Source organism: Phoca vitulina, unplaced genomic scaffold, assembly GCF_004348235.1.
Source record: "Phoca vitulina isolate PV1807 unplaced genomic scaffold, GSC_HSeal_1.0 scaffold31, whole genome shotgun sequence".
NCBI classification, from domain to species: Eukaryota; Metazoa; Chordata; class Mammalia; order Carnivora; family Phocidae; genus Phoca; species Phoca vitulina.
Genome location: NW_022589734.1, coordinates 19942621 through 19969678, shown reverse-complemented (window position 1 = coordinate 19969678; position 27058 = coordinate 19942621). Strand labels below are relative to the sequence as shown.

Sequence of the window (27058 nt, the reverse complement as noted above, 5' to 3'; positions counted from 1 at the left end):
CCCCCCCCCCCCCCCCCCCCCCCCCCCCCCGCAACTGCGCCGTCCTGAGTTCCAGCAATTTTTTTTTTTTTAAGATTTTATTTATTTGACAGAGAGACACAGCAAGAGAGGGAACATAAGCAGAGGGAGTGGGAGAGGGAGAAGCAGGCTTCCCGCAGAGCAGGGAGCCCGATGCTGGGCTCGATCCCAGGACCCTGAGATCATGACCTGAGCCGAAGGCAGACGCTTAACGACTGAGCCACCCAGGTGCCCGAGTTCCAGCAATTTTTTAAAAAAATACCATTGCAGGACAGCTTAGAATAACGAGAGAGAGAGAGAACAGAATTTGCACCAAAGCCATGCTGATCGAAATGGTTCTTAAATATATGTAGGGTCTAATTAAAATAAACAGGTCTATCTATCTAAAGATGCTTCTGAATCTCTGTATACACGGGGAGCCGTGTGCTCACAGGAGGTTTAGAGCCGAGACCTGTTTTTGGCCTGTCTCTCCAACTTCCTCCCCATAGAGAGTAAGAACTAACCTTTCTGATCACTTTCGACATTCCAGGCATGCATTCTTACTCATCCCTCCATCTCCCCCCTGAGCCGCCGGTCATTAACTGTCCCATGTTATGGATGAAGGAACTGAGGACCTGGAAAAGTGAAATAGCTTGCCCAAGCCCCCAGGGCTCATGAGATTTTCAACCTAAGTAATTCCAAAGTCTAATCCCATGTCAGCTTGGAGGGGAAAAGAAAGTCACTAGAAACCCGGAGGTGGTTTCCTGGGTTGTTGTAGGGAAGGGACCAAAGTCCTGGCAACCAGCCGGCAATGAGATTCAGCGATTTCTGGGCGAGTGTAACATTCACCCAGGCCTGCCGCGTTGGGGCGGGGCCCATCTCAAAGGCCAGGAGAACCACGCCCTGAGTCTGAGATCTACTTAGACTTGAAAATGAACCAGTGCCACTCACTTTGGAAAGAGCACTATCAGGAATGCAAATGTAAATAGTGAACATCATAATTAACCCTTAGGACTTTGAAAAGTGGAGAAGTCAGAGACATCAAGTCTGGCTGGGGAGGGGTGTGGCGAGTGGTGGGAGGGAGGCGACTCACGCTGGGGCTCCCCCCTTGCACAAGGTCTGAGTCACCTCCAGCGGTGCTCCAAATGCACAGCGGCAGATGAGTGGCCACCTGGGGCGGCGAATCCTCCCCGAGGCCCCCAAGAACCCAGGGGCCACGGTGGCGGGTGCCTGTGGCTTGAGCGGACACATCAGGGAAGGTCCAAGTAGAAGGAGGCTTTGAAGATCACTCACATTTGACAGATGAGGAACTGGAGCCTAGAGGTGTAAGGACTGACCGACGTTGTCCATCCGGGCTGTGACCCCTGCCAGACACCAGGCCCCCCGAGTCTGACCACACAACAAACCCACCCCCTCGGCGGACCTCCCCCCTGCCCTGTAAGTGATCACCGCACAGTCTGGCCCACCTCCAGCCCAAACAGAGTCACATTTGTCAGGTACCTATTTTGCAGTAGTTTCTGGACCAAATTACTGTTTTGAACTTCTAAGAGAAAAAGGACCAGATACAAAGTGTGTCGGTAACTCAGTCCAGGGAGCCGAAATAAAACGTTTCATCTTTGGGTTACAAAGTCTCATTAGGGTTGAGGAGTAGCTGTGGAAGCAAACCTAGGGAGGCTCTGGATTCCTTTTATATGATCAGAGATGCAATTAGTTTGAAGTCGCTTCACCATGCCCCAGGGAGGCAGGCAGCCTTGGTGGTGAACACCTCTCTACTTCATTACAGATGCAAAAACAGCTAGCATGGCGCCCTGGGTGGAACTTGCGGACACAGGTCACCCCATTCCCCCCACGCGTCACAGCGGAGAAGGTACAGCTGGGTGGTTCGGGTGCCTGAAGACCACGGACTATCTGGAGAGAAAAACGTCCCACCCGTGGCTTCATGAAGCCACATTTAGATTCTGGGTCTAATTTCAACGGATATCAGCACAGGGGAGCTACAGTTACAGTGGACAGATCATTTGTCAAGAATGGAAAAATCCAGGATGCCAGGGCGGTTGTATGGGGCGGGGGGGGGGGGGGGGGGGGAGGAAGAAGTGAAAATCCGTTTTGAAGGCAAGGAGGAGAATGACCGCTAACTGAGCGGGCAGAGTTGAAGCTTAAACCCTGGGAGTGACAGAAAGCCCAGGCCGGTGGAGGCAGAGCCGCGGCATCTCGGGGCTCACCACCAGCGCGACCCCGGAGGGCCCACCTGTGGCCACGGTCGCCTAGTGACACTCGGTGGTGACCAGAGAGATTCCAGAGACACGGAGGCTCGGGCAGGCGTCCCGGCCACAAGTGCAGATGAAAGAAAGAGGGCCGCATGGCCTGTGCTAAATAGATAATAAGACGATTACACATTCACCTCTCGATTGCGAGGGAAACCTTGCAGACTTCCACGGAATTAAGACTGCCGTTATGCAGTCAAAAGGAGAATTCTTTGATGAGGTGCCTTTTGTTTTATAATACAAGATCGGGGAATGTGGACTGATTAAACAGATAAATGAACAACGAAGGCACAATGATCTATTTTTATAAAGGCCTATAAGATTTAATAGCGATTCCTCTCTCCTTACTACCAGTGATGGTTGAAGAAGAAAAGGTAAATTAAATGACTTAGGATATGAAAACAAACTTGACCCACCAATTGCCACTTTAATTACACGTACATGAGAAATTCACTAAGCACCTAATCATTTATATTCTGGAGTAGTATTTCAGCACAGCTAGTCTGTTAGATATTTTAAATTATAATTTCAGATGGACTCATTGTCACAGGCCTCTGGGTCCGTTTTACACACAGAATCAATATACTCCTACTAATAAATAGGATTACTTTTCTAAGGCTCCCAGTGGGCGCTCAGCTGGACTTCTGTGTAGGAGGCAGTTCCAAAGTTCTCCAAAGAAAATTACTTCCCTGATGTTCACCCTTAAGAACAGGAGGCACCCGAGAGAAATCGAATCAAGGGGCAACCGCCTGCAAAGAAGGCTCAGCCTGGCAGGTAGACTGATTTAGACATGGAGGAAAAAAATGCCCCAGTTTAAATTCTCCTCTCCAGCAACGTGTTTCCAGATTGCGAAGACCTTTCTTTGTTCCTCCCCCAGACCTAACACGTGTAGCCCCTCCGGGTGTGTGTGTGTGTGTGTGTGTGCGTGCCACACGCCAAGGACCTTTCCCGCCAGAATGCCCTGGAATGTCCGGGGCTGCATCCTCCTCACAACTCCAGGCCCAAGAAGCATGTAGCTAAACCATTTCCCCCTCCTCTCATTTCTAGGTTACGCTGGGGTCCCGCGGTGACCCACGTCCTGAATGCGAACAAATACCCTGAGCGAGGATGGATTTTTCAACCCTTGCTGCCCCCAATGTGGGAGTCCTTAGGAGGGCTCTCGTTGGCTCTTCCACCACACACAGTAAACGCTCGGTAAGTACCACCGACTGCCCCATAGCCCACGGAGCCACCTAACTACCCATCCCAAAGGCCCTGGAAACACCTCGGGAGGCGACTCGCCGTGTCTGGCTAGCATCGGGGTTAAACAAGAGGCTGGAAATCACTTGGTGTGGAATCCTGCTTCTACCACCGTCTAGAAGCGTAGCCGGGGACAAGGTGCTGAACCCCTGAACCTCCCTCTGCTCATCTACACATGAGGAAGGGTTGCTCTGTCAGATGCAATAATACACACAAGATGCTCAGGGCCATGGCTGCTGTACAAAACTGTTCACAAAGGCAGACAATTATCAGACCAATACAGATCCATGTGCGTGTGCGCACACACACACACACACTTTTGTAGGATAAATGTGGCATTTGTTTTTTTTTTTTTTTCCCTAAGTAATCTCTACACCCAGTATGGGGCTTGAACTCACAACCTCGAGATCAAGAGTCGCACGCTCTACCGACTGAGCCAGCCAGGCGCCCCAGAAATGGTGTTTCAAATTCATGAGGAAAGGCTGAGCTGGTCAACAAAGGGCACTAGTACGATTGGCTCTCCGTTTGGGAAAAATATAAAGTTAGGTCTCTAACATACACAAACAGAAACACACACACACACGCACCCTTCCAAGGAGGTTGAAGATCAAAATAACACAATTATGATGTCGGGAGAAGAAAATACAGAATATTGTTATAATTTAGGGATTAGGAAAGACTTTCCCAAAACAAGCCACCAAACTCATAAACTGTTGAGATTATAGTTTTATATGTTTAAAAAAAATGAGCAAAACTTTGGTAGAGAGAAATATTTCACTGGTAAAATTAATAGGAAAATGACAAAAAGGGAAAAATAGTTACTACACACACAGGTGCACACACCAGAGAAAGTCCAGTATCTGCAACTCATTAAAAAGTCCTATAATTCAAAAAGAAAGTTATAAATAGCCTTGTAAACAAAAAAATGGTAGAGGATTCCAAGAAGCAACTCACAGAAATACAAATCGGGTCAGGGATGCTTCAGTTTCCATCTGTAAAATGAGGACAATAATCATAGCAAATTCACAGGGGTGCTGAAGTTGAAATCAGTAATTTCCAGTCCTGTGCCACAATCCTGGCACATAAATACACTGTATAAATAGTGGTAGTGGAGGTGGTGGTGAACGAGTATTCATTAAGAAAACACACAAAATAAAAATCAGAGATCACGAGCAAAACTGCAGAAAGACTAATGTTACCCAATATTGGAAACAGTACAGGAAAACAGGCAGCCTCTACACCTCCCTGGAGGAGACACACACACGTACAAAAACACACGCACGAGGACAGTGAGAACCAGAAATAACAGAAACCACGACCACACGGGAAGCGCTCACTGCATTCATCAATATGATGGATTGCAGCACAGCAATGACTTAAGGGTGAACCCCGGCGTGGAAATGTGTCTACGGTCTTGCTAAGCAAAGACTGCAAGCCATAATTTGTACCTTTGTATAAAATATATATCTGCAAATGAACAAAAAAGGGAAAGGCCAAGCTGTTATTGTGGTTACGTCTAGGAAGGGAAGCAGGACGAGGTGGGAGGACAGGGTATTTAAAGTTTTACTCCATTGACTGTCTTTGATTTCTTTAAATAAGCATGTACTAAAAACACGTTTCCTCTTTAAAAAAAAAAAAAAGGGCAACATAGTCAGTGTTTCACAGCGGTCATGGGTGGACACCTGAGTGAATGACAGGGTCCCTTACGTTCCTTCAGCAGCCAGTATGTGCCCCACCTTGGCAGGTGGGCTCCAGAGAGGAGCTATGAAAGCTGGATACTAACAGGATCATTCAACTTGAACCTGACACCGCTAATAACCTCCTGATCGGGGATGCAAGGCAACAGCAAGGTCAGCGACCGGCGGTTTGATGTCCCAGGGTCAACGAGCAAGTTCACACACTAGTTTATCAGTCTTCAGAAGTCTGATTTACACAAAGAAGTTTCCCAGGGCAAGAGATCCAAGTTCCTAATCCTGCCAAGTGGGGGCCTACACAGCAGCAGGAGACCTTCCTGACCTAAAAAGGGCAGCCAACAAGCTGGCCATTTCAACACCTTCATTCTTGTATTACAGCAAAAGGTAGAGCAAGACCCAAAAGAGCTCACCACTTGGCAACCTGTAACTGTCAAATGTGACAACGTATGCCTGGATCCGTCTAAAAAATATTTATAAAACTCAACTACAGTAGATGACACGGCTGACTTCTTTTACTCCCCGAGGCAGGACGGGAGGACCACACCCCGGACCTGGTTTTGGGAAGATGGCAGCGGCTGAGTCATGCTAGACCTTCAGAAGTGGCCGGCGTTTAAGGGCCACACCTTGGCCACCCTCATGACACCGAGCCGCAAACGTCGGAAGTCAAGGGCTTCAGAAAAGCTGATGCTCACACTCTCGAGCAAAGCAGGAAGCAAGAAATGAGTACTGCCTGCTGTGTTTTCTCGATCTCTATAATATCATCGGCCGCAAATGGCAAGCTTAAAACTGTCAAACTAAAAACTGTCTGTCACCAGAAGATGGTTTGGCTGAAGGTGGGCAGAAAGGGGGCGGAGCTGCCCACCGAATGGCTAGAGAGACATTTTTTTAGAAAGAGAACCACCAAGACAAACCTGGGCCATAACCAAGCCACATGATCCTTCACATGCGTTTTCAAGACAGCCTGTCCTCAAAAGAAAGTATCGTTCCAACCCAAACCCTCCTTTTAACATGGGTAGCAGTCGATTAGCGTTTATAAACTGAAGAGAGGTTACTTAAGAAGTCGACCCCGGTTTGGGCTGGTGCAGAAGAATTTCTGCCACTCTGATTAGGGTCTTTTTTTTCCCACCCCTCTTCATGAAGAAAAAAAAATGAGGTTAACATCTTTTTTATTTTCTAGTTTCTAAGTTTAATTTTATATATATGTAAGTTTTAACTAATCAAGAATTTCTGATTCCATGATTTTGATTATAATTTATATGATGGTGATTCATACCCACTCAAACTGTGGGTAGTCAAAAGCTTTTCGCAAGAAGGAGCGTGCGATCTGTTTAATGCCTTTACTGGGGATGGGGCAGGAACTGCAGACGGTAAATGAGTGCCCGGCCACTCTGTGCCCGGCTCCAGGCTGGACACTTTCCCGTGGTCTCTCATTTCATCTGCTCCTCACAATATCTTTAAATACCCAAATTACCAGACATGGAAGGAGAGCAACCATTTCATTTCCAGATAAGTCCTGTACATCTGGCTGGCGATTTGGTTATAAAGATTTTTAATGGTGCTAGATAAGAGGACCATTAAGAGGGAAGGAATTAAAAGGAGGAAAATATTTGTCAAGCAAACATGTCAACAGTCTCTGGGGAAAAGGGAGGGAAGCAGTTTCCCTGTTTTGCCGGATGATGAAAAGCCCAAAGAAGGCTAAGAATTTCTGTTACTGAGTTCTGGGCTGCAGCGGGCAGGATCCTCCCGGAGCCTCTGGTTTCAGGGAGGGATGCCAGGCCCAGGGAGAGACCAAGGGGTACTGCCAGTTTCGAACCGTCTTGATACACCCAAGACTATGGTTTGTAAGCTTTGCTGCTAGGAGACTTGCACTTACGTGAGCAACACTGTAACACAGGGAGGCCTCAGCATTCCCCAGCCCTTTCTTGCTGAGAGCTGTCTTTTCTCTAACAGTGCCTTTCGAACTTGGTGCACCAGGATGACGGGCCGGGGAGGGGGTGCAGTTGAACCCTACACTGCGGCTTCCCACCCCAGAGCTTCTGCCTCAGTAGGTCTCAGGTGTGAACGCAAAGTCTGCATTTCTAACATGCTCCCAAGTGCTTCTGCTGGCCTGAGACCACACACCTCAGAACCACTGTTCTTTTAAAAAAAAAAAACAAAAAACAAAAAACACCAGGCTCCATCAAAGATGGGAACAGGGTATTTATGATGTGGCAAAATCTTTTATCAATTCTGATAATCTGAGCCACACAAAGGCAGGGGATTTTGTGTGTTGCTCTACGCCCAGCGCCCAGAAGAGGGGCTGACGCATAGCACGTGCCCCATACACCCCTACCAGGGAAGTCAAATGAATCGGTACGCTCCATGGTGGAGACCGGCCCATACGGGCAGGAGCGAGCCAGGGAAAGTGGCTGTATATGCACCAGCTACAAAGGGAGTGGCTGCTAACAGTTTTTGGGTTTGTTTGTTTCTTTCATGGTCACAACAGAATACATTTTTAAATATTTCACAACCAGCTCTCCAGGAAAAAAAAAAAAAAAAGCCCTAATTTGTGGCATGTGGCATGTGGCATGTGCCACGTTCCCTGGCGTAAATCCTTCCACCATGGTCAGTTACGAGCTATCCACGTGGCATCACTGGACGCAGAGTTGGGGCGGGATGAGCACTGCCGGCTCTCCTGAGCAGGTGGAGGCTCTCCACACCCCCGGGGGTACAGTTAAATGTTGTGCAGAGCCCACGCCACGGGCGCCCAGTTGACCTCTTCGTGGCATGTTCGTGTCTTTCTAGTCCGGCAGCCCAATACTACTTTAGAATGCAAAGTAGTTGATATGCATATTCTTGCTAAAGCATCTAATTCTGAAAACTCGAAACTCAGATTTTCCGTGTTTCAGTGAGCAAGTTTGAATGGAAGGGGGGCTATAGTATTCTTTTTTATTAGAAGGGGAAATTGTGTCACTTCAAGGAGACATAGAGCTGACATTTCTGTCATCTGCTTCTGTGGGTACCACAGTTAATATTGTCACTTGCAAAATATAATAAACATGACGTTAAAAAAAAAAAACAAAACACCAGGTTCTTCTCCTCATTTACAAATGTAATCTAGTCTTCAACAATGTATAAATTTCCTGGTTGGCTGATGTATTTCAAAATGTTTGGACTGCACAATTACTATTTATGATGAAAAACGTATATTATGCATTTTTTCTTATTAAGTATTTGATGCAAATTAATATTTCTCAGTTGACATTGATTTACTTCTGCTAGCTTAATAACACATTAACAGATGTTTCTTAAATCTCTACAGACTCCAATTCTTTTTAAAAAGATTTTTACCGTTCTAACTTCTTTTTTGGTATGCACATTTAAGATTATTTTCTTCTGAGCATTTATTTTTATTTTTATTTATTTATTTTTTTAGAGAGGAGGGAGAGGGAGAGGCAGAGAATCCCAAGCAGACTCCGCGCTGAGCACGGAGCCCAACGCGGAGCTCCATCTCATGACCCTGAGATCAAGACCTGAGCCGAAACCAAGAGTTAGACGCCTCACCAACTGAGCCACCTAGGCGCCCCGTTATTTTTATTTTTAATTGAAGTATAGTTGACGCATATGATGTTAGTCTCAGGTGTCCAGCACAGTGATTCAACAATTACCTGCGCTAGGAAATGCTCACCACCAATAAGCATAGTTACCGTCACCATCACCCTATGAAGTTATTACAATATTACTGGACTATTCCCCATGCTGTACTTTTTACCCTTGTGACTAACTTATTTTATAACTGCAAGTTTGCACCTCTCAATCCACTTCACCCTATTTGCTAAGTTGGTTTGCGCTGGAAGGGAAGCTTCTACTTAACAACAATGGTACCACCACGGACACCCGTATGGACAATGACGGCAAACACTCCCGAGTTGAGCACGTGGCCAGCCCTGGAGCCAGCACTTGACACACATTATGGCATTCGACTTTCACAACAGCCCTGTGATGTAGGAACCCCAATTCAGGTGAGGGAGATGGGGCTGGGAGGGAAAATCATGTGCCCAAATTGTCAGAAGTATGGCATGGTTGCACGGGGATCAACAGCCACGCTGAGCAGGAGGTCCTAAGCAGGTCTGTCTTAATGACCCAGGTCAGTAAATGATAAATGCAAAACTTCCTCGGCCTTCGCTGAGCTGCAGACTTTGATCCTTTCTTCTCCAAGTTATGGGGAGGCTTTGAGTGGCCGATTCACAGCACGCCCACCCAGACACGGGCCAGGGCTTCGGCAGGCTAGGCAGAGCATGTTTTCTCTGTATCATCGACCAAGGGTGGGAGCATGGCTCTGGGGTTCCACGGGAGGGCAGGCATGCCGAAATTAAATTCAAGCTATGAGAAATCATGCTTTGAAAATCTCTACATATTTTAGAGTGTCAATATACACTTTATATTGAAGATGCATCTATGGGATTCCCTGTTTCTGCCCTTCCTTCAAGCTCTAGTACAGCGGTTCTCAATGGGGTGGGGGTTGACTTTGCCCCCAGGAAACACTGGCAATGTCCAGAGACCACGCTGATGTTGTACTCGGAGGGGGTACTGGCATTGAGTGGAGGCAGTCTCTGCCCAAAACGTCAGTGGTGCCTGAAATCCTTCTCCATTTTCAAATGCCCTCAAGCTTTCTGTCCTCTTCCCCAAGTTTGGATGCCTAAGAAACTCCATCGATACCATCTTACGGCCTTCACTGTCTTTTTTCTTGTCTTAATGACTGAAGAACATGTTCCATCTTGCCTTTCTCCTGATGAGGGCAAGAGCGTCTTGGTCGCCTTTGAAGGCCTCAGAACACTGGGAACTGCATTCTGCACAAAGTGGGCGTGCGATAAGTATCTGTCCAACACTCTGCTTTCCCTGGAGGGGGTAAAAATACTGAGAATTCAGACTCACCAACACTCAAGAGTTTCTACTGTGGAGGTGGAGGAGGGGTGCGCACTAAATCAGGAACACACATTTCCTATAAACGCTATCTCATTTAATCCTTCGAACCACTGAAGGAGACAGGAAATACTATTTTACGTACCTTCAGCTCATACATCTCATTTGTAAAAGGTCACATGCTGGTAAGTGACAGAGCCTGTTTCTGAGGCCAGATCTCTGAGCCCTGTGCTCCTTTAGTGACCCACCGCCCCGACACCGGGGCTAAGAGCCCCGCATCCTAGAGTCCCAGATTTAGGGTGTTGGAGATGCTAATGGGGAAAACAGCAACGTGAAAGGTTGGAAACTTTACATGATTAGTGTAAAACGTCACCAGTTTTGCCACCCAATACAGCCACAAAATCGGTCAGTTCGTGGAGTGCTGGAAATGGGCTTAAGTACAAGTTACATATTTAAAAATTAATTATAAAGATACTTAAGAGTTTACATGAGTCTTTCCTCCAGAGGAGTACTCAACGACTCATTTTTAAATGCTAATGTGCTAGAGCTTAAGAAAGTTCAAGATTTTTTTTTTTTTTAATCAGCAAAATCAGAGAACCTAGGAAATTACGGTCCAAAGAGCCATCTTAGTTCAAGATGCAATTATGTGACCTTTCTTTATGCGCAGCACTCCCTAGCTGGCTCTCGCCTTCGAGGGGTTGCAAACTGTGGGCTTTCTCAAAGCAGCCAGGAGCTAGGCCTGGACCTGGTAAAGCACATAATAAATAACATCTGATGGCTCGTCTCAGAGAGCCCTGACAGTATTGATCCCCCAAATCAACCTGATGGATCTGTCTCGTTTTCATATTTCACGGGGAGAAGTGAAAACAATGAAAGGTTTTCTTGTGGCCCCACATTAATTTTCGTCCTTTTTTTTTTTTTAAGTTAGGGAGACCAGTTCTTGGCTCGCCATTGTTCTTCAAGAGGCCCACTGAGACCTCTGTGCTGAGGCCACATTTCCAGTGCGTGGCCCTAGCCTCTTAGGAAGCTGGATGGCCTGTGGTGTCACTCACAACCACCTCCTACCAAATAACCATTCACTCCCCACAGCGTACACCATGATGGAGGACACCCTTGGAGCGAAACATAGGGGCAGTCTAAAGTCCTTTTAGTTCTTTTCTCAGCCTTTCCCTCACTTCTGTCCTGCCTTTTCACATGGTCACTGTTGTTATCCTGCTTCCAGACTCATGAGATCTATGGCGCCCATACCCTGAATGGTGTGACCTGGCTCCCTTCCCAGGGAAATTTCCTGGCTTTGAGTTCACTTGGTAACCTGTTCCAGGCAGGCCTAGACCCAACAGAATGAAAACCCTTCCTACTACAGGGTCAAGTAAATCCTCTGAGGGCACGATGTAAAGCATGTCATACGATATGGTATGTTCCCAGCCCGTGTGGGTACCCGGCATGCGGCAATCATACCCGCTTGGACCTTCTGAGCCGAGGTTCTCAGTGCTTTGGGAGCCCCTTCTTGTTTCGCTCACTTTGGGTTTTGGGTAACCCATCTTCAGATGGTCTGCCTTAGCAATGACCTGGACATACGGGTGTTGGAGGCACAGGGGCGGGCTTGGGGTTCAGCGCACCTGGCCCAGGTTTCCAGGGTCTGCTGGGCTAGTCCCTCTGGGCTGAGGAAGGAGCTGAGATGAGCCTAACACTAGTGCACGGGTTCTGCAGGTAGCTTCAGCCCTCGCCTGGCCGTTCCAGCTTCCAGAACCTTTGCCTGTGCTCAGCTCCTTCCATCCACCGGTGTTTGTCACACATCCCAGAAGATCAGAAGATCTTGGTATTTCTAATTGAAGAGGGTAGAGGGACAAGTGCTACAGGCAATTCTTACTATCAGGGAAGCTTGGAAAAACACCGGGTGATTCCTTTTTGACAGGCATCTTGAGTTTCTACTATATAACGAATACCATGTCAGAGACCACAGAGGATAAAAGCCAGGAATGAGCGGAGACTTTGTAGCCAGGCCCTTCGGGTTCCATTTCTGCGGCCCCACTCATCAGTGGGGACCAGAGCCAGCCCCTTAACCCCTCACTGTTTCTCCCTGTGCAGAACAAGCATGATGATAATACCCACTTCATAGGTTGTTATGTGGATAATGTGCTAATGTGCGTAAAGCACTTAGTTTAGCACCCTCCACACACTCGGGCACTCAATAAACATTAGCTATTATTATCCCATAGACCAGAGACTGCTGAGTGGCAGCCCTTAAGCCAAATCTGTCCTAGAGACCTATTTTGTTTGGCCTGCACATTTTCCTATTTAATCGAGCCAACAGTTTAAAACTGGTAGATTCTGGCATTTTAAGAAGGTTGAAGACATGGCAACACGCAGGGCCTGCCCTCCCCTCTGGCAGACATTGCCTAGGGCTGGGTCCCATGGCCCCCCTTTAATAGCAAGCATAGCCCCCCACATCACTTAGGATTAACTCCCTGCCTGACCGTCGTAGGAAGGCCAAGCCCTATTCTAGACCAATTCTACCAACATATCCAATGTTAGGTTCTGTTATTCCCCCGTATTGACTTCAGTCCAACTGGTCTCTCCTTGTGTGACCTATATTCCTCTCCCTACCTTTTGCCTCATGATGCTTCCCCAGCCATGAACAATCTCCTCAATCTTCCTTCTCCATCTAGCTCCATGGTTCCAACTGCGAATGCACAGCAAAATCATCTGGGACACTTTGAAAAAAAGAAAAAAATTCCCATGTCTGGATGCCACCCTCAAGGATTCTAATTAATCCGGGTGGGGCCTGAGTTTTTGGTATGTTTTTGGAAGTGCCCAGATGATTCAAATGTGCACCCTCGTGTGCTCCGAGACCAATGATCCTGAGAGCTCCCCTCTCTCCTGGCCCAGCCAACACCTCTTGTCGGCACCGCACCACTGAGGACTAGATGAGTCTCGTTTTCCTCCTGACTCCTGTTTAGTCTTGCTCGTGAAATCACCTTGTGTTTAAAGCCTGTCTCCCCAAACAGACTGTAAACTCGAGAGTGGGCGGGTCACACCTCCGACTTCTTCTCCATCCCTCACAGACCGACCAGGGTGCCAAGCACACCGGAGACATCGAACGAAAACGCCTCTCGAGGATCTGGGTCTTACAGTGTAGAAGGCACTGTGCGCAGTACGTGGTGAAGCCACCCCGGACGGGTTTCCTGGAGCCTGCAGGAACGCCAGTGATGAGGCGGCGAGGAGGCGGACTCGGGGCCGGTGGGAATGAGGGCAGCCAGAGAAGCGAGGTGGAGTGGGAGGAGAGGGAACCCACGAGCAAACGAAGGCACCAGAAGGAACCCTGCAGCCATCTGAAGCGCTGTGCCCGGCCAGCAGCTGAGCCGGGAGGACCTCGAATGCCGCAGAAAAGGTTGTAATTAATTTGGTAAGTCACAAGAGCAGCCAGGGAAGGCTGTAATCCTGGCATCCTTCTAGAAGCCAGGCAGAGGGAGAGGTGAGCGGTGAAGGGGACAGGGAGGCCCGGAGGCAGGCTCCCTGACCCTGGAGATCAGCGCAGCCCTCTCCTCCCACCCCCTCCATGGACGGGGGCCTCTGCGCCGGCTGGGTCCCAGGGTGCTCAGACACCCCGATTCCGGCCATTCAGTCTTAAGCCACGGTTTACTGTGCAGAAGTGAAATCACGCTAACAGTGCAACTTTATTAACGCATTTAATCGCAGAAATAAAGACTTTCCTCACGACGCGATTACTACTGCTAGGACTATTATAATAAGAAGCTTATTCTTCTGTTCCTTCTCCCAAGTCAGTGCACGGCTTATCAAGAGACACAGACCCTAATGACCAGGTCAGGAGAAAATGGCTCCGTGCGTCACTCCTCCTCCCCGCCACCACCTTTTGTGGAGGTGTAACTGGGTTTAAGTGAGGGCCGGGCTAGTTAAGAAAACAGGCCACAAAGGACAGCCCAAGAGATGGCCGTGGAAGGGGAGCCCGGTCCTGCCAGGTATCTGCTGAACACTCTCACGACCCCTCCCACGTGCCAGGCCTTGCCTACCCACTTTACAAATACGAACTCCTGCAATCTTCCTAACCCCCCCTGGGGGTGCAGGGGTTAGGTACTGTGATCTTCCCATTCTACCGGTTAGAAACTGAGACGCAGAGGTTCAGCGTGCTAAGCCCCAAGTCACATGGCTGGTGCGCGGAGCCAGAGTAAGAACCCAGGTGCCCTGGCTCTGGACTCCACCATCTGACCCTCATACCCAGCTGCCCTTCCCTTGTCGCCTGAATTCAAGGTGAGGGTGCCGTTTGGCACACGAGCCTTCCTCTCTCCTAAGGCCTGCCGGACCCAGTGGGACTCAAAGGGGATGGGGCTTGGGGCCCACAGGGCTACAGCTCCGGTTTTCTAGCTCTAGAACCTCAGAGCATCAGAAATGGCAGTGGGCAAAGGAGGGGGTGAGCACTCGAGCTCTCGGGGCTCTGAGCTCCCTTCCCATGACCCCAGGGTCCGGAGCCACAACCACTGGGGTCATGAAAACTGGAGCATGCCAGAGGAGCCAAAAGGCTCTCCGGGGTAGCCAGGCATGAGCTGGCCGGGAGGACCAAGGGCATTCGGCTTCTCGCTGCCTGGAAGATGGACTCCGTTTACCAAAATATCTTCTGGAACATGAGTTTCACTGATAACCACAACTGCTGTCTTCATGCTCCTGAGTGCTCCCTGGCCGAGAGGCCGGCGCTCCGCACAGCCCCTTGCGGGTCTGTGGGCGACACACAAGCCATAGATCCGAGCCCCTAACAACTGGATGAACTACAGCCACCTCAGATTAGGTTTCACTTTTAGGCTCCAGGGCTTGAAGTGATTCTATTTTTAAGCTTCCTCAGTTCCACCAGTAAAAGTTGACATTTTAATGAAATGCGTTCTGGGTTTTAGGGGATGGTGACTTCCTCTGAAAGTGTTAACTGACCAGCCACTTGGTTAGATCAGAAGTCTTTCCTGCGGGAAGAGCCACTAGGCCAGTGTGACCAAGGACCTCTGAAAACCTGTCCAGTAACTCCAGACGTGGATGGCCCCGGACAAAACTTCCAGCACCGGAGCTATTTGGTGCCCCTGCCCTGAAGAAAGTTTCAAAAGTCCGCTTAGGTTCTCTTCTCTATATGTTTCCTCTTTTAATAAAAGCACCTGAAATGTCATATACACAGAGAACAAGCTTGTAAGTAACAAAGCTTTAAAAACACTGCCACGTTTTTATAAGTCAGTCATTCCTCCCATTTTGAAAAATTCCCTTTCATTGAACATATAAAGTCACTCGCTTATTCCGAATATTTGACAATGAGTTGTTACTCCAAGACCAACTGTTCAAAGGATACTTCCATACGTGCACATGTCAAAAAAAAAAAAGTCACCCCTCCTGAAGGCCATCTAAAACGGACTCTATACATCCGATTTTTCCCATATAGGGCACCTAAGACATAGTTAACTTTTTCTTGGTGATTGAGGCTTCCTCTAAGAATTCAAGTCTCTAATTTCAGTCCTGGCTTTGCCATGAGCTAGCCTGTGACCTTGGGCGAGTAACTGAACTCCACTGGGGCTGAATTTCTTCACCTGCAAAACGAAGGGATCGGGTCAGAGGATAACTGCTGCTTCACGGCTCTCAACGTTAGGAGTCGAACAAAGACCACAGGAATCATCAATTGTTGCCCGTGCTAACCGAAAGCGTTCTTCTTAGGGACTGTTGAGTTATAAGAATATTGCCTGGACTCTAAGATAGCCCCAGACAGTTGGGCCAAAGTCACTTATAGTTGACCCTTGAACAACACAGGTTTGAAGTACACGGGTCCACTTCTATGGGGTTTTATTTTTTGTAGTACTAGAAGTGTACTTTCTCTTCCTTGTGACCTTCTTAGTAACACTTTCTTTCCTCAGGCTTACTTCATTATAACACTGTATGTAATACACAGGCAAAATCTGTCATAACCGTTATCAGGAAAAGTTCAACAGTAGGCTATTGGTAGTTAAGTTTTTGGGGGAGTCAAAAGCTATATTCAGATTTTGATTGTGTGTGCATGCTGTTCAAGGGTCACCTGTACTTTTCTTCATCTCTTCCCTATTCCACCAGCTGTTCATTCTCCCTATCAGCCTCCAGTGGACATAAACTGCTTTAGTTGACAAATCTAAGTAATGGTCTGCTTTGCTCAGGTTCTCTCCAGCAAAGCAAAGTGCATGGGCTTTGTGATACCATCTGGCACCCAGTGGGCTTTATCTCTTCTTGCTCAAAGTGATACTCGACCATGGCCACAAGACTGACTCCCCAGTTAAGGTCCGGGGAAGACTAAGAATGCATTCTTGTAACTTGTACATTCTTTGAGTTCTAAAGACACCCTGCTTTATGGGGGTGGGGGGAGTGTTTGAAGCAAAAACGACAACAAAAAATAAACCAATTTCCTTCTGACTGGAGCAAATGTTACGTGCGTTACCCCTCTATAGGAAGCCCCTTCCTGGGTTTCCTGTCCTCACCTCAGTTGTTGCTTTTCTAAGCCTTCTGTTGTGTAACTTTTCTTTGCGTAAGATACTCTGTGAAGCCAAAGAGTGGATCAGAGTAGGAGGAAGGAGATACCATTAGTGGTTTCCTATATTTACTGCTTTCCCAGTTTATCTTCCCTTCTTAGTCCCATGAAAAATGATTAGTAGAAAAAAAATGCTTCTTAGCAATTGTAAATACAGTCCCTAAAACACTTATTTTTAAGCTGCTAACAAGCATGAAAATATGCATTAAACCACATGCTTATTAGTACCTCGAAGAATTCAGGAAAGTTCCCCTCTCTAAAAACCAAATTGAAACAGAGAATGTGATAAGAATTGAAATCTACTTCTGTGCCTTGCACTCTTTGGAGTGGGTTTCATGGGCACCGAGGCAGGACTCGATATCCTGAGCACAGGCCAATTGTTGGCTTTCTCTCATCCTGGGTTTCACAACGTTAGTAAGAAAGGAGGTGGTTACAAAAGAATGGGAGCCGGTGAGCCTGGCAAAGTGGCTGTAAACTGGACAAATGGAAGACAGGGAAATCCTGTGAAATCAGAAAACTAAGGATGGATATCTGAAGCTTTGCCAAATGGGTCCCAGTCCTGTGGAAAGGGGGTTGAAGGTGTGGGTGGTATATCTTTGGGGAGGCAATCAAGACAGAAGAGGTTTGGTTTTGTTTTTCAAGTAGGCTCCTAGCCCGGCCCAGCATGGAGCCCAATACGGGGCTTGAACTCATGACCCTGAGAGATCAAGACCTGAGCTGAGATCAAGAGTGGGACGCTTAACCAACTGAACCCCCCAGGCGCCCCAAGACAGAAAAGTTAAAAGAAAACTACTGCATGAGATCTCTGAGAAATGAGAATAAAAGCAACTCCCCGCCTCCCCTCCCCCCGCCAGCCTTTAAATCTCCAGGTGCTGCTGTTTATTCAGGCCTAAGCTTTGAGTATTATTTTCTGTTTTCAAGTTAGCTTTACACCGCACAACATTAATCTCAGAATCTACTCTTCCAAGCATTACACAAGGTGATGACTTATAGGAGAAAAAAAAAAAAAAAGTCCTTTCCTGTGCGCGAGCTTGGGTTCCTCCGCTCACAGTGCCACATTTAAGGGTGCTTTGTTTGAGGGGATGATTAGAGTGGCGCCCTGGGTACTGACTACAGAGGAGCTATTTGTACTGCCCGAGTCTGGGCACTGCATTATATTAAAACTTCCATTTTGGGGTATGTAGTGACTAAAAATTCTCTCCTAGTTTAAACTTGGCATCAACCATATATCTCAGCAGAAGCAAGATTATTGAGTATAGAACCACAGGAACCCGGCGTTTTTCTTTTATACTCGCACAGGAAACAACAGACCCAGCCATAGCATCTAGGGCTCCTCCATTCTCACACCGAAATTTCGAGCACTGTGGGTTCTTTCCCAAAGTATAATCAGGAGGCTGCTGTGACTGGATTAAATTAAATCAGATGTGAAAGGCCACTGTCTCTTGCGTTAATAGATCCCAAATTTTCTAGGAGGAGAATGAAATAAATTTCACCTTCTTTTTTAGAAGAGGCAGAAAATGATGAAGCCCTTTCTGCTTCAGAAAATAGCACTTCTGGGCCTCTACAGCTCTTCCATTTCCAATAGTCCACCAGCTGAAAATGAATTTACCTAGAGCATGCCTCTGCCTTCCTGACAATTGAGAGCCAGGAAGCACAGATGGCACCCCAAAGGGAGCAGGTCCATGGAGTCACGGGAGAGGTAGAGCCCAGGCGAAAAAGTGAGGATGAGTTGATCTAAATTTATCACCACTCAGGGCACAAGATCATGTACAGGCAGTTCGACACCAATCTCTATATAGTCCTGTCCTACTGACATGTCCCTATTTCACCCATTGCTGGAAGAGCCACGTTCTGTGGATTAAAAAACCCAAATTAATTCGGTATCATTAATTACATATCACCTTAGAAAACTTTTAACCCTTTTACTCTCATATGTAAACAAGGCAGTGTGCACAAAGTCTTAACACTATTTCTCTAAGTTATAAAAGAAATAACATTTCTGAATGTTAATTTTGTTGGATATCTACTATTTGCCTGGCACTGTGTGAAGAGTTTTACGTGCATTATCATATTGAACCCTTAAAAAGAAAGAGAACCTTAACCTTAACCTTGCTATTGTTCCCATTTTACAGAAAAGGAAAGCTTTTGAGAAATTAAGTTATTTGCCTAAGATCATAAAACTTGTAAACGATAGCAGCAATATAGCTACTAAGATAGTACTCACATATTTTCTCCCATTAAAAAAAGGTTGAGGATCTGTCCCTGTAAAAAGTTGTTAGATGTTCCTGAGAATTGCAACCAGATGGGTCTGCAAATCTGGCCACCAGAACAGAGTTCTCAACCTCTTCTTGGACACAGTGTTTAAATGGTTACTCTGCTCAGCCAATCACTCAGCTATCCCCAAGCCATCTTCTGCCTTAGGGGAAGAAGATGAACAAAATTTCAAGACTTAAATAAAAGTTTAATATAATTTTGATAAGAAAATCAAACTTTATCTTCAATGCTCATGATTTTGGAATAATTTCATGGAAAGAAAGATAAAGTTTTGACATAACTTGGAAGACAGGGTAATTTTTATAAACACAATGAATTACATGTAAGTTTGGCTAGGCAGTTTTGGAGGCTCGACAAGCAGGCTAAGATTCCAAAAAAACCCCAAAAAACCCCAGCAATCTGGTGGTCTCCTAATTTCCCATTATCAAAACTACTCTCCCATAAATCTGAATCCAATCCAAGAATTATGTCAATAGCTGGTTGTTTCAGATTAGGTTTCTAATATAGTAAGAGAACTATGTAAGGTGCCAATATGCTTAAAAAACATTCAAACATGTTCAGGTCAGATGAAGTTAACAGTATTTAATGCTAAAAGCATGGAATATTCTTGTGCCTGAGATCCAGCATCCTGGATACAGTATGTGTAAGTAGGTACTGTACTCTCTCTCCCCCCTGCTGGCAGACCCTTGTCACTAAAAACCATGAGCTTCTTTGAGACTATATGAGACTATATCACACATCCTCAGCAAGTATCTCCGGGGCTGGAAAGCAGTTAAGATCCAACCATGAGAGAAATTGGAAAGAGTAAGGGAATAAAAAAATTTTCATTATTCCAAAACCCATCTCATTTCCCAAAGTGCTGCGTAGGTGCCGACTTTCTTAAAGAGCCCTGCAAAATCTTGCTTCTCCAAAAAATACACCCATTTGGAACTGAGACAAGGTGAGGTCAACGACTGGTATTATCAACAACCATAGCTGACTCGGGTTCGTTTCTAACCTCGTGGGGGCCAACCCTCACCACGAGGGTGAAGACAGGAGGCATGGAGGAAGGGAATGAAGGAGAGAAAAGGAGAAAGGGGAGAGACCTCCGGGCCACACTTCTTTCTAGTATCGACAAAAAGAGAAGCCGCATACTGACCTAAATCATCTCTCAAAGGCGCTTTATAAATTACAGGGACAAAGGGAGGGGGTGGCGGGTGGCCTGGGAATCCTACAGACACCCTACCCTCTGACCCGCCCCCCTCCCCCTCCAGCACAAGGGAAGGAAGACAGAAAACAGAGCTTCAACTCGGCCATTGGCGAGAAGCCCCCCCTCCGCTTTCCGATCGCCCATCCATCGGCCCCCTAGAAAAAAAATACACGTAAACACCATACCCACCCCCTGGGGCGGACACTCCCGGCCCGAGGTTCCTAGAACCCGAGGCCGGGGCATTTACTTAGTTAGATTTTTCTTGCTTACTCATTTCCCTCAAGCACCCAACCCCCCGTTCCCACTCCAAAACCCCGCTCAACCGCCTACCCCCACGGCTTCAGCCCCCAACAGAATCCGGTGCCCCCGCGGCGGCGGCAGCCCCCGAGCCGTCCCGGTCACTAACCTGCTGCTGTAAGGGCATTTCCGAAACCAGCCTGGCTCCGGGGGAGGTGGGGGGGGGCCGGCTGGAGAGGGGGCCCGGAGGGCCGAACAGACCGGCGGCGCCGGGCGAGGGCGGGCGCCCGTGGGGGGGGGGGTTAGGGAGAGCAGAGGGAGGGTGGCCGTGCCGGGGGCGGGTGCGAGGGCGCCGGGACCGTCCCAGGCCAGGGAGCCGGCGAGCAGGAGGAAGTGGGTGCCCCCCTCTCCCCCTCCAGCGCCCCCTCCCGCCGCCGCCTCCTCCCCAGTCACAGGCGCGTCCTCCGCGCACGTGTGCGAAACGTCACCGGCGGGTCCCGGGGAGAGGGACAGACCCAGGCGGCGGGACGGGAACACGGCTGCCCCCGCCCTCCGTCGCCGGGGGGCGGGGAGGGGGACAGGGCGGGGAAGGAAGGGGCAAGGGGAGAGGCGGGTCAAGGGCAGGCCCGGGGCCGGGCGAGAAAGGCCCGGGCGCTCGGGCCACGCGGGCGCCGCCGCTGCCGCCGCCGGGATGCGCCCAGGCCGGGGCGCCTGCCCGCGAGTCCCTCACCCCCAGACAGCCCACGCCCCAGCTCGCACCCGGCTTCCAGCCCTACCTTCCCCGCCACCTCTCTCCGCCTCCCCCGGCCCCTTTGTTGCCGGGAGTTACAGATCCCAAAATGTGTCAAGCGCGGCATGGCAGAGCCCCTGCGCCCCGAGCTCGCCTTAGGGACCCCCGGCAGCCGACGGGCCTCCGAGGCCGGCGGGGGGCGATCACCCCAACAGCCCCCCCGGTTTCCAGCCCCCAGAGTCCCCCACTCCCCAGTTCACTACTCCCTCCCCCACCCCCTTCTCCATCCGGGGCGTGACCCCTTCCTACGCCCGAGAAAGAGGAAGCTTCGAGTTGAAGGGGAGGGGAGGGTGGGGGTAGGGAAAAGTGCAGGAAAAGAAGGGGGGGGGGCCGCGAAAAGTTTCGGAGTGTTTGAAGTGGTCCGCGCCAAGGCAAGCCCCCCTGCCCCGCGCGCCTGGCGGAGCCCCCCCGACCCTCCGGGCGCAGGGGGGTGAGGGGGAGTGCACAAGTCTAACAATAAAGCCCAGTTGGAGGGGCAGCCGCCGAGGCCCACGACGCTCGGCCCCGCGCTGTCCCGGGGCGGCCCGCAGCGCGCCCACCACCCCGCGCGGTGCGAGCCCACCTCCCGCCCGGGCTGGGGACGGTGGGAACGGGAGGGCATTACCGGAGGGCCGCCGCCGCCGCCGCTGCCGCCGCGTCCCAGCGCTGGTGGCTGCTGCAGCAGCCCGGCTCTGCTGGAGGGTCCGTGCGGCGTGGTGTAGAGGAGGCTGCCGGCGGTCTGCTCCGCGCCGGGGGCACTGGGGAGGAGGGGGCCGGCGGCGACGGCGCCGCTTTGGAGGGAGGAGGAACAGGAGGTGGTGGAAGTGTTCGTGGTGAGGATCTGGATGTACGCGCCCGGGGCTGCAGCAGCGGCGGCGGCGGCGGCGGCGGCGGGGAAGCCGGGGCTGGCTAGCAGTGCCCTTTTGTCCATGGAGGCTGCAGCGGCGGCGGCGACAGCCGCCCCCTCCCCACCCCCGGCGGTCACCAGGTACTGCTCCAGGGCGGGCTGGATCCCCTTTCTCATCTCTCGCTCCTGCTCTTTTTATTGCTATGGTATTTTAATGTATTGTTTTCAATTTCTTTATTATTTGCAGTCGGAGTTTCCAAGTCTCTCCTCCTTCTCTCCTCCCCGCCCGGCGCTTCCGAGCCCCTTCTCTCTCTTTTCTTTTTATTTTTCCGCACCGCACGGGCCCCGGGGGCCAAAAATAATCGGGGCTCTGGAGAGAGGAGGGTCCCGGCCGCACGGATATCGGGCCCCGAGGGGGGATGGAGGCGTCGGGGGCGGCCGATGCAACGGATTGCGAGGCGGCGGCGGCAGCCCGGGTGCTGCGGCCGGCAGCTGAAAAATGGCTCCAGGAAGCTGCTGCTGACAATGAATGAAGGGATACGGTTTACGCGCCAAGGTCCTCCCGCGAAACTCAGATTTCCCGCCGGCTTTTCAAACCATATTTGCATATCCCCGCCCTTCAACCCGCCGAGGACCGTTCCCACAGCCCATTGGGCCTCTGCCTCCTTACTTAAGTCCCAATCGTGGCGCAGGGCCGCGACTTGCTGGTTTCCATTGGCTACCGTGCATCATGGTTACCGGGGCGACAGGGCCTCTATTTGCATAGGCCTCCTTGATTGGCTGAGGGAGAGCAGGGTTCTTAGGAGGTGGGGCAAAGCCTTTCCTTCTCTCCCACGGAAAACCACGCCTTATCCAAGCTCCGCCCGGTCCCCGCCCGCACGCCGGGCGGGGGCTGCTGACCTGGGCAGGCGCTCAGCGCCCCGCAGACTCAGTGTCGATCTAGTCTGGAGCGCAAGTTTCGCTTTTAGAAATTGTCAAGGTGACCAAGGGGACACTTGCGGGATTCACTTTCCTTTGGCCAGTCAGTGTAATAGATGTACACGAGCTGGAGATTCTCCCACATGTGCTCCAAAGGCAAGCTGGACCATGCGGACGATGCCTGGCAGGTGGGAACTGAGCCCTTTAAATCGTGGGTTTCTCTTTTCCTGAAATCCAACCAATGCCGCGGCGAGAGCTGATCCCGAGGCCCAGGCTGATAGACAGAAGCATGTGGGCAGACGGGATCGTGGGGGCAGAAGGTTCGACTGACGTGATTGCGGGCACCACTTTAGTTAGCATTCCAGATCATTCCTGGTAGCTTCATTATTAGCCTGGATGGGGTTTAAGTAAAAATGAACTCTGGAACGTTTGGGGTGAAAGCTCACCACGAGTATTGGCAGCGGACACCCCCCCCCCCCCCCCGGCCAGAAGCACCCAGGGCAGTTAATCAGGGCTAACTTAGGACTGATCTGCGGGTTTCTAATCCGCCAAACAGTAATCCGAAGAAGTACACGCTTCCCACGATGACGTCTTGCTCCCAGCAAACGCTCCACGCCCAGGCACCAGCGCTTTACAGTCTCGGTTTCCTACCAAGTTCTCCGGCTGAAAGCAAACGCGACGATCCAGACTCATTCCAAAACATTTTAAACGACTTTTTTTTTTTTTAGTAAACCAGAAATTGTCACCAGAAGTCTATTAAATTATTGTCAAATCGACTTTTGTATTGATGCAACTCTGTTCATGGGTCTTAAAAAAAATTGATTGCTTCTGTGAGACTGAACAGGAAAAGGAATGTGGGGAAAGGTGTACGTGTCAGTCGTAATTTACAATTCCGGTCACCGAGAATTGTACAAAATAGCCGCTAAGCGGGTGTTCATAGGGTGATGAGGATTGCGATTCTTCATGCCCTGCTGCAAAACTTTGTTATTATTGTTATTAATAATAATTTCCAAAAAATTCCTATACTCAGTATTATGAAGGGCCTGGCCAGATCTGTCAGTTGAGGCTCGGACTCCCTAATACTTCAGTCCTGTTAACCTAGTGTGAAACAGGACGAGCTAAAAGTACTGTTAAACCTGGCACCAGGCTCAGGAATGTTTTGGTCTTATATGCAAGCTGGTTGGGGACGCATGGCCTAGTCCCCAAACACTCTATCATAAAACTGACACTCTCTTTAGGGCAGATTAGGTGGTATTCGGAGGGCATCAATTCTTGTTGGACTAGACGCATACTGTATAAACAGTTTCCTTGATCTTGTTCCATCGATGCTACTTTCCACCGTGGGTCACTACTGAGAACCCTCCTACCGTTAACTCCTTGGATATTACCACCTGTAGAACATCACGGGCAGCATGGTTTTGGTGGTGGCAGTGAGGGTTGTGCCCGAGTCGTGAGACACCTGCATTTTTAAGATGAGAGACAAGCCCAGGATTTGGAACTGTGTACAAAATCCCGGCTAGATCTCCCCGCGAGTGATTCACATTAAGATGAATATGACAGTCACATACTTATTCTACTTTAGCCAAGTTATATTTTCAATGTAGGGTATTTTGTAGAAAACAAATGTTTTGACATTTTATGTCTTGTGACAGAAAATAAGATGCTAAAATTTGAGGTAGGCTATTGATTTGTGGAGAGGCAGCATGTTCTAGTAGAAAGATAATGGGTTTTGGAGCCACTTGCTAGTTATATAACTTTAATCTTTAAAAGCCTGTTTTCTCATATGTTCAGTGGTAAGTCATATTGCAATGCCCATATTACAAGGTCATGATGAAAAGAGGCAATAATAAATGTAAAGTGCTGGGCATATAGCATAGCAGGTGCTCAATAAGTGGTAGCTATTTATGATTCTATTTATTCGTGTGATTGTGCTTTGTAGCTCTGTGTAGTCCAATCTGACTCCCCGCCTCAAATCTTCCCAACTGCCCGTGGATGTCCACTTGCTATGGCAGCTTAGCTTTGTCCCAGAGTAGGAACACAGTGATGTCCTGCTTAGTAGGGATTCTAGAAAACTGACTCAGAAGTTCAGGGTAATAAAGTCCTCGCTGCTGCTCATCCCACTCCCATCTAATCTGTTAGTGGCTCCTGGCTGGTTCCTGACTCCGAGCCTTCCTGTCCTTCCCTTGAAGGTTAGACTGATCTAGCCCTAGAGCCAGATTGCTCTTGCCAATCACCACCCCCTTTCTCTTGCTGTGCCAGTGGCCCAGGCAGCTAGTTGTTACAAAATGGGCCTGTATAGTTAGTTTGAGTGGTGGCCCCTCAAAAAAACATGTCCTTATCCTTATCCCTAGAACCTATAGTGTGAACTTTTGTGGAAAAAGGATCTTTGCAGATGTAATTAAGTCGAGGATCTCAAGACAAGATCCTTCTGAATTACCTAGGTGAGCCCTAAATCCAATGAAAAATGTCCTTATAAGAGACACCCGAGGAAAGACACAGAGGAGAGGCTTTGTTGAAGATGGAGGCAGGGGTTGGAGTGAGCAGCTGAAAGTCAAGAAATGCCAACAGCCACCAGAAGCCAGAAGAGGCACGGAGTAGAATCTTCCATAAAGCCTCTGGAGGGAGCAGAGCCCTGCCAACACCTAGATTTAGGACTTCTGGCCTCTAGACCTGTGATAGAATAAATTTCTGTTGTTTTGAGCTACCCAGTTTGCGGTAATTTATTGTGGCAGCGCTGGGGGACTAATTCAGTCTGCTGGCCTGCCTACCTGAATCTCAAACCTCTTCGCTGCTACTCACCTTGTTTTGTGCTGTTGCCAAGAGACCATTCCTTGCTGGATGCCAATGACACTGATTGTCAGCCTGGGCTAGAGCCCCTGTTGAAGACTTTTCAAAGCATGACTTGTTGCAGACTTACCTAAGGAGTTCGTAAAAATGCAGATTCCTGAGCTCTCCCCAGTCCTAACGAGCCGGAATCCTTTGAGGCGGGGCCCAAGCATCTTATTTAACAAGTCCCTGCAGGTTAATTTCTTCAAGCACTAAAGACTGAGAGCCAGAGTCAGCTGTATGACTTTGGACTTCTTCGCATTATTTCCTATTCTAGCTCCAGCTGGAGTTGCCCCTCCTGTGCCTAAATGCCTCGATGGGTGTTTCTCATCCTCCTGCCCCTTCTCATCCTGCCAGGTAACATAACAAGCTCGGAATTCCTATTTACTCATGTACACACACACACACACACACACACGTACTATATATATATATATATATAGTCTTCATTTTCAATTTCAAAATAAAATTTTGCCAACATCCATCAGACCAATATAAATAATTCCTAAGAAACTGTACTCTTAAGCAGTTTTGTGGCAATTCAATATTAAATGTTCAGATAGAGAAATCGTAGGCTCAGGACACTAAAGAAACTGCTCATAAGCCCAGAAAGTCTTTGGAACAGCGAAAAGTTTAAATTGTGCCTCTAATTCCAGTTCAGCCAAATCCGGTTGGCACATTGGATTTAGAGTATATAGCTTTAAAATGTGAGGGTCTGGAGAAGACTAGTTTAAGAATTTAAGGCTTTTGTAGTGCAATTCAGTTAGTTGCCCACATCGAAATAACATTCTCTGTTTTATCTTCCTGGTTAGGAAGAGCATGTCCTTAAGCTATTACCACATCACACACTAATAATGAAATTTCTAGGTGCTTATCCTAGAAAATTGACCATTATAGTTATTATAGATTGTGGTTTAGATACCCGAGTAGAGTTTCTTGTCTTCAGCTCTTTGTCCAGGAAGGTACTATTTGGATAGAGCTCTTGTGTTTTTATTATTTATTTATTTAAGATTTTATTTATTCATTTGAGAGACAGAGAGAGAGTGTGTGAGTGGGAGGGGCAGAGGAAGAGGGAGAAAGAATCAGAAGCAAATTCTGCACTGAGTGCAGAGCCCGACTCTGGGCTCAACCCCACAACTGGGAGGTCACGACCTGAGGTGAAACCAAGAGTCAGACGCTTCAAATGGACTGAGCCACCCAGCTGCCCCTTGTGTTTTTAAATAAATCTAGGATGAACTTCTGGCACAGTGCATGGCTCTCAAACACTTCTACTGAATCTACATCTCTGATTGGAGTTCAGGAATGTGCCTTATTATAAACAGGGTAATTGTGATGCAGGCAGTCCAAGTCCACACTTGGAGAAA

General features: G+C 48.8%; 1 protein-coding gene across 2 annotated transcripts in view; it reads right to left on the bottom strand.

Moving 5' to 3' along the window:
- E2F3 (E2F transcription factor 3) overlaps window positions 1-20569 on the bottom strand; it is a 72426-nt gene extending 51857 nt beyond the window's left edge. The window contains exon 1 of one of the 2 annotated variants that reach the window (XM_032424744.1): window positions 20504-20569. In XM_032424744.1, the coding sequence (XP_032280635.1) occupies window positions 20504-20521 (18 nt within the window). In that variant the 5' untranslated portion in view covers window positions 20522-20569. Of the gene's footprint in view, window positions 1-12703; window positions 17324-20503 lie in introns of those variants that run through there. The other variant, XM_032424743.1, reaches the window with a different exon arrangement.
- Between the last annotated feature and the right edge of the window lie 6489 nt (window positions 20570-27058).